The sequence below is a fragment of the Manihot esculenta genome, chromosome 5, assembly GCF_001659605.2.
Source record: "Manihot esculenta cultivar AM560-2 chromosome 5, M.esculenta_v8, whole genome shotgun sequence".
NCBI lineage: Eukaryota > Viridiplantae > Streptophyta > Magnoliopsida > Malpighiales > Euphorbiaceae > Manihot > Manihot esculenta.
In genome coordinates this window covers 3,366,657-3,379,515 of record NC_035165.2, presented here as the reverse complement: position 1 = coordinate 3,379,515, position 12,859 = coordinate 3,366,657, and the positions used below count along the sequence as shown (strand labels likewise).

General features: G+C 33.3%; 2 protein-coding genes across 3 annotated transcripts; both read right to left on the bottom strand.

Moving 5' to 3' along the window:
• Positions 1–2,173: 2,173 nt before the first annotated feature.
• Positions 2,174–7,827, bottom strand: LOC110615757 (lysophospholipid acyltransferase LPEAT2). 2 transcript variants are annotated; one of them, XM_021757843.2, is made up of 14 exons: positions 7,212–7,827; positions 6,735–6,915; positions 6,574–6,633; positions 6,045–6,208; positions 5,889–5,952; positions 5,714–5,782; positions 5,426–5,521; positions 4,860–4,904; positions 4,246–4,316; positions 3,830–3,896; positions 3,473–3,523; positions 2,962–3,072; positions 2,819–2,866; positions 2,174–2,601 (listed from the first exon to the last, which is right to left on the bottom strand). In XM_021757843.2, exons 1-14 carry the CDS (start codon positions 7,691–7,693, stop codon positions 2,434–2,436), a joined length of 1,677 nt encoding a protein of 558 aa, XP_021613535.1. In that variant the 5' UTR covers positions 7,694–7,827; the 3' UTR covers positions 2,174–2,433. The 2 variants fall into 2 exon arrangements, with proteins under 2 accessions (XP_021613535.1, XP_021613536.1); XM_021757844.2 differs by having other exon boundaries at positions 2,174–2,595.
• A 1,421-nt stretch (positions 7,828–9,248) lies between these two features.
• Positions 9,249–12,429, bottom strand: LOC110616003 (CRS2-associated factor 1, mitochondrial). Its single transcript, XM_021758296.2, has 5 exons — positions 11,775–12,429; positions 10,941–11,068; positions 10,508–10,733; positions 10,301–10,428; positions 9,249–9,765 (listed from the first exon to the last, which is right to left on the bottom strand). Exons 1-5 carry the CDS (start codon positions 12,316–12,318, stop codon positions 9,625–9,627), a joined length of 1,167 nt encoding a protein of 388 aa, XP_021613988.1. The 5' UTR covers positions 12,319–12,429; the 3' UTR covers positions 9,249–9,624.
• Positions 12,430–12,859: the final 430 nt, after the last annotated feature.

The window sequence follows — 12,859 nt, the reverse complement described above, 5'->3', positions numbered from 1 at the left end:
ATTTTAAAAAAATCATGTCATCTTTTTTTCTTTTTAATTTGTCCCACAGCACATAATCCCAAAAAATACGCCTAGTTTTAGCTTGACATTACTTGCTTAATTTGCTTGGGATTGGGGATAGGGATATTGATTAGTAAATGGGCACACAAGGCTTGCTTAAATATACCCCACTTCCACCTGTCAAGGCATCTATTTATTTACTTGCACAGTATATTTTATTATTATATATTTTTTTTAATTTTTATTTTTTCATAAAATTTTAATTCTTTAATCATTCTGTTAAAAAAATTAGTTAATTAACTTATTTCTTTATTTTTTATGATTTTAATTTTTATAATTTTTAAAATATATATCATTTAGTAGTTTGAAAGAAATTGAGCAGAGGTGTATTTAATATAAAAATTAAAAAAATTAAATTTTACAAAATATATAGATATGTTAATTGAATAATTTTAAAATAATAAAATTCTTAAAATTTTATAGACTTATAGTAATACATCGTTGTAATATTAAATGCACTAAGTTACATGCGCATTGGCTGAGGTTGTAATGGGATGGTGGTCCCCTGCCCTTGAGTTCAGTTTTAACTGAGGAAGTGAGAAGGCTAAGGTTAGTTGTTGCGGGGACCACAACCGTGCTTATGGTCCCAAATCTTTTTATTTAATATATATATAGAAAGAGAGACCTGGGCAGCGCTAATTCAAACCCTGAATTAGTTGAAACTGAACTGAAACTGATATTTTTTTTTTAATTAAAGATTTAATCAATCAAATAAAAATAAATTCAAATTTAAGATTTAAAATGTTATAAAATCAATAATTCGGTTGACACGTGAAAACCTGAAATTAAACTATTTTTATTAAATTATAAATATATAAAATTTAATTATTTTATTTCTTTATTTAAAATAAAAAAATTTATATATATATAAATAAAATTATAAAAATTTATTTATTATTTTTTTTATAAAATCATTCACATTCATGAATGTATAAAATATTTAAAAGAAAGCAAAGTAGACTTGAAAACAAGTCAATGGCAATGGCAATGGCAAGGGCAAGGAGCGCAAAACCTCACCTTATCTTATCCCATCAAATCAAATGGACGAGATATTAATTAATTATTAAGGTCAGAGTTGATAGTAATGGTGTGGAAAAATAGTAACGCCCACACTGTACAATTGCTTACTGAAGTTGGTCGTTGCTAATACGAATATATATAAAAATAAAATTTAAATATTAATATAATATTTTATTATATGGGATACAATCTATTAATATTAAATCTTATTTGTTGATTTGACATGATATAACTCATAATCACATCCCAACTTTAAGAAACTCATTTAATGTGATTTTATATAATATTATTTATTTGATAATTTCAATTTCATTATAATGTAATTTGTGGGTTAGCAAATTGATGGTTAACATGTGATATGAATAATAATATATATTATAAATATATGGAATTAAGTTAATTATCAATTGTAAATATTGATATATTATACTATATTTATGACTGTATCTGTATCTATTTTAATTTTAATATTAGTATTTATTAACCAATTAAACAAAAATATGAAGCTTATAGTAGAACAGCTATTTCAATATTTAAGTCAATAATAATAATAATAATAATAAAAGAGTAAAAGAATATTACTTAAAATTTGATAAGTTTTATTGAACAGCATAACTAATATATATATTGAAGAGATGATGTTTCCATAAAATTCGGAACAATTGAAGAGATATTTTTAAATATGAATATGATTAAGGCACAGTTAACTCATTATTTTATGATTGTCTATTTTTAGTTTGTTTTTCGATGAAGTCTTGTCCTTCCTAATTAAAGTGTCACGATCTCACAATCTTCCAGGTTTCAACTAGGGCGTAACTTCTAAAGTGTTGAATTGTTCTCATCTCCTGAATTATTAAGCCATGCATGGAAGATCTAAAAAGTTATTCAACAACTCTGAAAGTCGATCATACTTTGTTTATCTTTCCATTTGATTGAATTTGGTTTAAGATGCGCAAAATCTCTTTATATTACAATTTATTCTATGTCTAATTTTAAGAAAAATATTATTTGAGTCGATTTTTTTATTTTGATTAATGAAATCCATATTTTTGTTTCAAAAAATTGAAAAAAAAAAAAAAAAACAGTCGCCTTAAGTACCAAAACAAGAAAAAAACATTGCATTTCTGGATTGTGCATTTAAAACTAGCAAGTAAAGTTCAATTGACAAGTTTATGAAAACTATGTCATCTGAATGCGTTAAGAGTGGCAAAAGCTTAAAAAATCCCTTTTGACACCCCTACCTACCTACCTACCTACCTGCCGACCTCCATCCTTCCCTCATTCAATACAAAACCAAAATATCGGAGGGGGTATTAATTAATTGTACGCTTACCAATTACTGAAATAAATACATCAAACAATCTCCTCCAACATCCTATCACCTGTTTCTGCGTTCACTAAACAAGGTGAGAAAAGTGCTATCAGCAGTGGATTCTTTTTCAAGCAACACATGAAATTGTCCTTGCTCACTCTCCCATCACCCTCACTAACAAATAATTTGAAGACCTCGTCCACCTGCAACTTATCAATGTCATAAAACATTTCATTATACTAGAGTTGGTTCTTTTCTCCCTAACTCCCGGTTCCCATAGGGGTAGACAACTAAAATGAAATATTTCAAAGATTTTATGCACATGTCATTGGTAAAGTTTCCTCGTAGAATCTTTGCTATAGGTGGATATGAAGTAGGATTACAGTGTGTGTGTACTTAAAAATGCAGGGTTTGATGAAAAATTACCTCATTGTCATCCAAGTCTGGGATTGACAGTCTAATTACATCTCCCAACTGGTCAAAATACCAATTAGAAACCTAGTATGTGAGTCAGGATTCATTTAAATAAGAGTAGGGAATAGGTAAAGGAAAAACAGTTAACAACATACTTGTTCTTTTGAAATTTGACCTCCTCCTCCAGCACTGCAATTGGTAAAGGCTAGTTCACAGGTTCGCCTGAATAATGGCTGCCGCATGACATGCGCTGATCCATATAAGAACTGCAAGGAGCAAACAATACATCATATACAGTGCTACTGAACATTACATCAATTAGTGCAAGTCTTCCTCGACATGAATTGTAACTTTTATTCTAGATATAAAGAATCACAAACAAAATTTTCTTACTCCAACGTTATAGTTTTCTATATTTTGTGAAAAATGCATACACTACTAAATTTACTAATAAAATCAACCAAGCACATGTTTTCCAAATTCCAATAATCCATTCCACCAGAAAATCTAGTGTAGACATGTGCATGGAACCTGAAGAAACTCATGTCCATATGTTGATAAATTGGTTTCAGTGCATGCTCTACAAATAATTCTAGCTACAAACACAAGGAGGCATGCAGGAATGCACATCTTCATTCGCACAAAAATGGAAATAGAGGAAGTTACCTGCTTGAATGTGATTGATCCATTCTTTTCCACATCAATGAATCCAAATATCTACAATCCAATAAAAATTAATGAATCAAGAAAAAGTTAAGTAAACGTGCATGCATGACCAAATCCCGAAAAACAGCAACTGCAGTTCTTTTGCAATCACCATTCACAGCCATTCTGTGCATAGTCAAACAAACTATACAGTCCAGAACAATGCCGCATAAAACCTGAACAATTACTTGTACCAAGCAAGAAAATGAACATATTCTTTTAACCATTCTGTATTATGCAGTCAAGCAGGAACAAATAAAAACACAATCCGAAGTTCAAACCTTGGGAAATAAACATTTATTTTATGGAATAACTAACCTCTTCTGAAAGAGTACAACTCCTTAGTCTCATAACCCTCAAAAAGTCCTGGATTTTAACACGACCACTGTAGGAAGAATAAATCGTCAGGATATATATTTTGCATTTTCCATGTACTGACTCTAAATGACAGTGCCCATGAGTGATAGATTTTCAATGTTATGCAGTTGGCACTAACATTACATGCTTAATTTATGACATTATGAAATGAAGCAGCACAATCGAGGACAATAGCATGCAAAGCACCAATACATAATTTATGCTTAAAATTTAGAACTTCCCAACACAGTTAAAATATGGCCATGGAATGTACTACAGTAATGAAAACAAGTGGTAGAAAATATTTTAAAAGAAATGCATAATAATGCAATAACTCCTAAAACTACTCACTGGAAAAAAAATAATAATAATGATACCTGGGGTCTGGATTCATTAAGAGAAACTTGTCCAGAAAGGCCACGGCATCCGAGCTACTTACATGAAAAGACTGAAAAAATGGCTACTATTCAGTAAAGTACAGCAAAATATTAGTAGAACTGGCAACTTCACCATTTAACTAACATATGCAGGGCCTAATCTTGAATTAGAAGTGACATGCCTGTACAATTAATTATATCGATTTTTTTAAAAAAAAAGAAGGCACAAATTGGGTATTGTAAAGAACATGTTAATAAAAGTGGATAAAGGCAATACATAGTCTATGTGAATGATACACTTGCTATTCTCACATGGTAAAGACCAACAATTGAATAGGCTTTTCACACACACAGCATTTAAGCTATGATCATAACCAAGATAATAGAACATCTTTACTTCTGACATGCTAATATATATAGATGACTTGACCATAGTTGACAAAAAGGAAAGCTAGGCATGAAACTTTGATCATGATGAAGGGGGGAAAACCTGTGTTCCCACCATTTCACAGGAAGCATATGAAGACTCACAAATATTAAATACTACTATTCTTAGTATTCCAACAAATAAACATTGACATTTCAAATTTAAGGATTTCAATGTGAAGACTTACTGATTCAACACAAGCCATTTCAACCATGTAATTTGAGGGCTTCTCCTGCAAATAATAATAATAATAATAATAATAATAATAATAATAATAATGTAATAAGAGTAATGAATTGTCAGTACAAAATTATTGCTGCCGTACTGCCATAAGCAAATGGAAAGTTGGAAGATCAAAACCAAGCAGGAAGATGTAATGCAGTTAGAGAAAATTGACAGTGAAGTTAAAATGGTTGAAAGAAAATGAGATGTGAGTGAAGTTTATCAGTTGAAAATAGTTATAATTATATGACAATGTCAAAATAAAGCTTTACTGAAATATTGAACTTTTTAATTTTCTATTATCAATAAGCACAGAAAGTGCTGTAACACCCAAGATTTCCAACATAATTTAAGTGCCTGTGAAGATCCACACAGTAGTAAGGCAATGCAGTATTCTAAGTCAACCTTGCATTGTTAAGATAACATATGAGCATAATAAGATTGCCACCTGTTAACAATTTTAAACAGGTCAAGTAAACAGATACCTTTATGCAAATTCAATTTAAAAGGCAGGTAGAGACAGATCCATACCTGCTTTGACTGGGATGCTTTCATAAGAAGCATCAAGTCCCCATAGGAATGAAATGTTTGTACAACATTAAGAGCAGTCGCAATGGCATAGCTAGTCTGCATTGATCAATCCACAGAAAACACCACTATGGGAACAATTTAGAAGTAAATTTCAAAGGTTTACTACTACTGTTCAAAGATCAATTCAGAACAAAAATCGGCAGGAGGAATCTGTGCCTTTGAATATCAATAAAATAAGTGAAAACAGAAAAGGAGAAACAAAAAAGTTGACTAAGAGCAGTTACTCACCCTCTTAGCAAATTGAGCAGGATTTTCTTTACAATTATCAAGGGGCTGAACTATGGGTAGATACTCTATCTGTTCAATTCAGAATAAGTGAGCTTAATTCACACCAAAACACAGTTCTAGAGCACCATGCTACATACAGACCAATGACCAAGTTTAACATGCAGGGCAGCAATACCTCCATGAAATTGTGAAATTGCGTAAACATCCTAAACATGAGCTTTGCCAATGAAATATGCCCCCTAAGAAAAATAGCATGGCACAAGAACCAAGATTAGTAAGACATGATTGATGGCAGCAAAGAAGAAATTTTCATGTAGTAAGAGTCTCCTACCAGGATTGGTCAAAGTGAACATGAGGATAGCGTATAATCACTGGTTGGATTGCATAACCAGGAATGAATGCACCAAGTTGGAAAGATATAATGACCTTGCCACTAGTTGTTGTTCCCTCTGGAAACAATAGCACTCGAGGAAATCTATCACACGAAGCCTTTCTCTGTATTCAGATCCTTGAAAGCATATTTCTGTATCAAATGGCTTATAAATTGATAAAGATATTTGAATTTTTCTTGCAAAGTAAACATAAGATTCCAGGATATACAACTGGTATTGGTAAATGGAAAATCTGTCCAGAACTTTATATGACAATCCATAATTTCTTAAGCATTTCTATGAACAGTTGTACATGTTCAAAGTACAAAACATGTGTAATGATGAATCCAACACATTCAGAAGGCAAAAAGACACATATATTGAAATATTTAGTAAAAGAATGAATGCATTTCGGAACTGAAAGAAATCCGTAAAGACATCAATAGTAAATCAGAGAGGCAGAAATTAGTAAAAGATGGAAACTTCTACCTTTATTTCATTAACTGCTTGTTTCCTTGATGACTGTGAGAACCTATTGACATATATTACCTGAGAAAACATCGCATCAAAAATTAAGACTCTCAAAAGTAAAAAACGGAGTTACATGCATTTGCTAATCATATATGAGAAATAGCAAAAGCAATACTTACCTGCATTGCTCTGATAATAGTTCCAACAAATGGTATAGAATCATGCGACTCGGCTGCAACAATTGTAGGAAATAATTCATAGAAGTAGAAGATAGGGTCGATGTAGGATACATGATTTGATACAACAATTGGAGCAATTTCTCTAGGAGCAGGCTTTCCTTTTCTTTTTATCCACTGGTAGCTGCAACAATAATTAGAAAAACATAACAAGGAAGGAAATTGATTTTGAATGAGTGAAAACAAAAATTAAAGTTTTACATTCGTGGTACTAATTTGATACAAATAATCTACAAGATACAGCTATTTTTGTACTTTCCTCGGAAAAATCAAATCACCCTAATCAAACCCCACCAATATTTCTTTGAAATAGTTTATTTGAGTTCCCAATTTCTTATATTAATCTCTATGTTCTTATGTACCAAAATACCATAAGCGCAAAATTAAAGGGGTCCAAAAAAGAGCGCGAAATCAGCATACCCGAAAGTGAAGAGAATAAAGCGGGCACAAATCCTAGTGATCCACATTAGCCTAGAGCGCCATCTGGGCATAGGATTATGCTTATCGTTCCATCCCTGGAGAGCCAATTTTGTAGCAATAAATCCGACCAACAAACAAACCCCAAAAAGCACCAACCGCACCACAGCAATCGGTAAGCAAACCAAGATCTTTAGCGACTCATAAGCTCCTTCAATATTGGGCGTATTATTCCGGAATGGATCAATTGTAGATGGTGCGGGCACTGTCAGCCCATCCGACCCGAGAAACTCGAACGGGTTGCGAGAATTGTGGTTTAGGTGTGAAGCGTGATTGTTGTTATTGCTGTTGTGGTGGTGGTGATTATGAGATAGGGTGGAGGCGGATTGTTGACTGAAGTCGTTATCGAGGACGTTAAGGACAACATGGGGGCGATGGGAGGATTGAGGAGGGAGGAGCGGGGAGGAGAGATCAAGGTCCGCCATTGATGGAGTTTGAATGGAAGGTAAAGGGAAGGAATAGGGAATGGAACAGCGGAAAGAGATTAGGCTTTCCACTATTTGGTGGAGACAGAGACAGGGCGAGGCTTTGCTTTTAAAAAAAAAAAAAAAAAGGAAAAAAGGAAAGGAAGAGAAAAGGGGACAAGGCAACGATTAAAAAGGGCAATTATTATTATTATTATTATTATAATTATAAACGCAAGGTAAGGGACAAGGGGGGTCTTCAACGCTTAATATTTTCGCCACGTGCTTCCTGTCCGCTTTCCTTTTTTGTGGATAAGTAATTTCTTTACACGGAGAAGTAATTATTTAGCAAATTTGATTTGATTTACTGAAATTAATTATTTAATTTATTTATTTTAAAAACATATTAAATAATTTATTTTTTTTTTCACATTAACTACTGAAAAGATTACTACGAGGTCCTAAATTTTAATTAAATTAATTAAAAAGTTTTTAAAATTTTTAAATTTAATTAAAATATCTTCTAACTTTTCAGAATAAAATAATTGCATTCTATAAAAATATTTAGAAATTATAAAATTAATCTCGATACTATTTTTTAATATTTTTAAACTAACAAACCACAAGAAAATTTGTATATTTATATCACAAAAACCCTAAATTTCCATTTCTAAACTGGCACTCTATCAGTATAATATGAGCACAATGAAGTTAATAGTGTACCAATATTGAAATTATAAAATCGCCATAAAGAACCCAAGAAGAGAAGTGGTGGGGGGGACTTGTTAAAAGAGCAAAGAAAGCCAAATTTATTTTTCTTTAGAACCAATGTACAACTTCCACACCAGATAGCCTAAAAGAACCATTATTAATTAGTGTTTTTAATAATAAAATTTCTAAATAATTAATTTATCAGAACTAAATAATAATTTTTCCTTAATTTAAAATTATAATTTTATTCACAATATTATTTTTTATATAAATTTGTTAATATTTTTAGGTTATAACTAAATAATGAACAGCACAAGTTTTTTTTAAAATTGTTTTATAAAAGTATTTATCACACAAATTATTTTCAAAATATAACTAGAGCCTAAAAATGGTAAGTTTAAAGTTCCAATTTAGTAAAAATAATAAATAAAAAAAAAAAAAAAAGAAAGAAAAAAGAAAAGGGCTTACAATGGCGGGACCATTGACCGAAAAATTGAGGTTGGCGGCAAAAACAAAAGCCATGCAATATCCAGATAATCGGGTCATCAAGATTCAAGCAAGGGCCACCATTGAAGTTTGGTAGGAATGCGCGCACTGCACGTGGTACTCGTCATGACCACAGCTACAACAAAGTGGAACCATGGAAAGTGACAAACAGAAATTTAAAACCATTTGCAAAAGCCAAAGTCTTCCAGACATTCTTATTAATCCCACAAGACTCCATTTGCAGTCTACAGCTCCACATGCCCAAATCATATCTCGTAAATCGGATCTCATCCCAACCCTCAACTTTCACCCAACACCACGCCGTTTTGCAATTATGGCCCTGTCCTGAACGACATTACGATTTCTTTTTACAGGAGAATGCTAAAACCTAAATTACATTACATTAATTGAAAAAATCATACTTTCAAGGCCCCACTATTCATCCAATGCAAATATATTCTTTCGTTTACAAGCATTATTTCAAAAAATTTATCATTTTGTTCCCCTCACTTCCAATTCGTTTTTCAAATAGAGTCAACTAGTAATGAACCAATCTAATATCTACAACAGCAACGAATCACTCCAGTTATCCGATTGTTGAGCCTCCTCCAGATCTTATCACATTCCAAATTGGAGAACACAAGCATCAAATCCAGCAAAGATGTGTCAAACTGGAGCAAGAAGTAAACTACCCATGACCGCCATAGGAGTAGTAATGCTGACAGCTGCTGTCATCTGAGCTACAACTCTCCACTCTAAACCAGACTGCTCTCAGGATCTTCAAAGAATTCCCTATCAGTAAACAATAGTTCATCTTCTGCAGGCTTATAGTCCTTCCCTCGCCACACTACAATTTGCTCCTTCTCAAATGTCACAAGAATACATGGAACCAAGTCCTGTAAAAACATTTTAAGACTATGAGAACGTGCTAAAAATCATATTGCTATCAGCAAAGCACAAGAAAATTTGAGACAAGAAATCACACCACACTCAGATTTTCAACCCAAGCGCGCATTCAGAATATGTTTTTCACACAATAGATGAAATTTAGCAATAAAAGAACAAAATGAAGTGAATTTTAGAACAAAATGAAGTGAATTTTAGAACAAAAGCACCAAAACAGTCCAATGAACGGTACAGCAAAATATAGCAGTTCCAAATCTAGAAAATTCTCAACATTTTTATCTTGGAGATGATATACAGGTCACTAATATAATAAAACTACGGTTACATCTCTTCTTCAACTAGAAGTTCCAAAGTGCCTCGCTAAAAAGGTCATTATCAGACTATTGGAATAAATACCCAAAAAGAACGTTACTTCAAGTACACACACAACATATACTACTATAGTAAGGATCTAATAAACAGAACCTTTAAATTTAACCACTTCTAGAAAATGCAAACAAGAATTAAATAGCATCCAAGTTTTACCCTTAGTTTGCAGCCTATTTTCCTGTAATCACTCTTCTCAAGGCCCCGGCAGTCTATCCGAACCAGCTCATTGGCAAGAAAAGCATCTCTGACCATGGGTACCAGACTACCATAATAGCCATTTTTTGCTGCATTTTGACATTCATAACTAGCAATTCATCAACAGATTCTATAAGAATTGGGAACAAGAGAGCAAGAAATATTTACCAAGTTTTGTTAAAGCAGGAAGAGTTAGTCCTCTCTTTCTCATTCCTTTTGTTTCCTCGATGCTCAGGCCATCAATAGTAGTTTTGATTAGCCTGGGATATATGGGTTCATGAGGTTTCCACATCATCAATGGAATTTTAGGGCTTTTCTTGGGATGATAGTTCCTGCCTCTATATAATACCAGTAGACCACCATGTCTGTGGATTATCTTCCCAAAGGTTTTATCCTGTAAAAGACAGATAACTACAATGACAACTTTCTTCCAAGGAAAAATGCAGTTGTAGCATTATATGTAATACTTCATATCATCGAGGGGAGATGTAAATGCACAAAATGAGGATAATACACAGACAAGGAAAATGATAGTTATTTGAATCAAAATCCCTATAAAAGAAAATGGGTTGTATCATCATATCAGAAGGAAAGAAGATACCTCAAGATGGCTACATATATTTTTCATGTCAACAGTGGGAACACCTAGACATTTAATCCTGACTGCTTCGGCGTGTTTCCAATGATTATGGATATCATTCAGCATGTTGTGCGTTAGACCATCTCTCCCTACAAAAATTAGCATGACATAAAGCCATAAAATGTCAAAAGCAGAAAACAAAAAGCAGGAGACAATTTCACTGGATCTACTGTACTTTTCGAAGTGGAACTTTTTGAATTGGAGTTTAGCACAAGGGGGCAAGGTGATGCTATCTAATAGATATGAAATATCTTCAACCATAAAGTAAAGAGGATAAATTTAGATCAATGATTTGCAGGAACCAATAAATAATAAGCACAAATTAACAAAGAAGAGCACAAGGAAGATGAAATTCTCATACTTACTTCAGTAATTGTCTGCTCTGGACAAGAAAACTTCTTTGTATATGCATAATCTTTGGCAGAGTATTTAAAATCTAGGAACTAGAATGAGTATTCAACTTGTATTAAAAAAAATGATTGGCTAGTGAAAGAAAAGAAGAAAAAATTGATTAACAAAAGCTTGGGGAGTGTTTTTAAAAGTACTAATAAATCCAATTTAAAAAAAAAAAAAAGGAAGAATACATGTCTCCAAATAACTGACGCCAAAGGGAACCCTATAAGAATTTCAACACAGTTAAATTCCACATACTCGTATCATCAATGATCAAAGAAACAAAACCATACAACTCAAACAAACACAACTGTAAGTAACCAGTCGAACATCTTAACTATCACTAAAAAGAGAAGTGGTGATTTCAGTAGGAATAATCCATAACAGGGATAAAAATCAAACCGAGGTTAATTTGCTTCTTGGTTCTATTCCTTTGACAATTTTCTACCAGAATCTTCCTCTCAGCGTTGGTAAGCGGCTCTCCTTGAACTTCCTCTCTCATCCTGCTCCTCTTCTCTTCAAAATTCGGATTGTCTATCCCGTCGAGCGACTTCACCTTCGGGTCAACTGCAGGGGCACAAATTCCGGTCCATACTCGGTCCAAACGACCTGGACCAAATGGCGAGTACTTAGGCTCCCTAAGCCCAATGGACCTCACAGTAGGGCTGCTTTCCGTATAACTGTACCGGAAATCAAAGGGAAGATCGGAGTGAGTAAGCTTTGTGGCCGTCCGGTCGAGCAAGGAAGGTGGACGATATAAGGGCTTTCGCTTTTTCCTGGGAGTTGGATTAGGGGTGTGGGGGATTTGGGGAGAAAGAGTGGATGGGGGTTTAAAGGAGTAGTGGTCATGGAGTTTTGAAGATGTAGAGGCGGTAGAGAGGTGTCTAGCGATTTGCGTTAGGAGAAGTGGGGGTTTCCGGCAAGAGAGGAGAGCGAGAAGTAACATCAAGCGTTAGGGTTTAAGGACCGTTGTGGAATCATCAGCAGAATGAAATGGCGGGGGTTTTTGGTGCAGGGAGTTCCCCCTAGCCTTTCTTCTTTTCCTCTGCCGCGTCTAGAGAAAGTTGTTGATGACATAAGAGTGGGCCTAAAAACCAGAGGCCGAGAAAACAAGCCCCAACCCAAGAGAAGAAGCCAGTCCAGAACAGAACTCTACCCTTCCCAAAAACTCCAAGCCGACTGGACCAATCGGCTAATGGCTAACACATATCAAAATATTGTTTAAATTTGTTATTTTTTTGACTTTACTACTTCATCACACATTTCTTTTAATTATACGACATTTCAAGAATATGGTATTTTTATTACTTTTTGTTATGCAGCCATCGATATCAATCTAAGTAAGAAAAAATTTAATCACCTCCCCATCATGAAAATTTAAAATTCAAAAGTTCAATTTTCTCTAAAAGCCCGTTTGATATATTAATAGTTTGATTAGATATTAATTGTTTTAGTAATTATTAGTTGTTTTACTAGGTGTTAGTAGT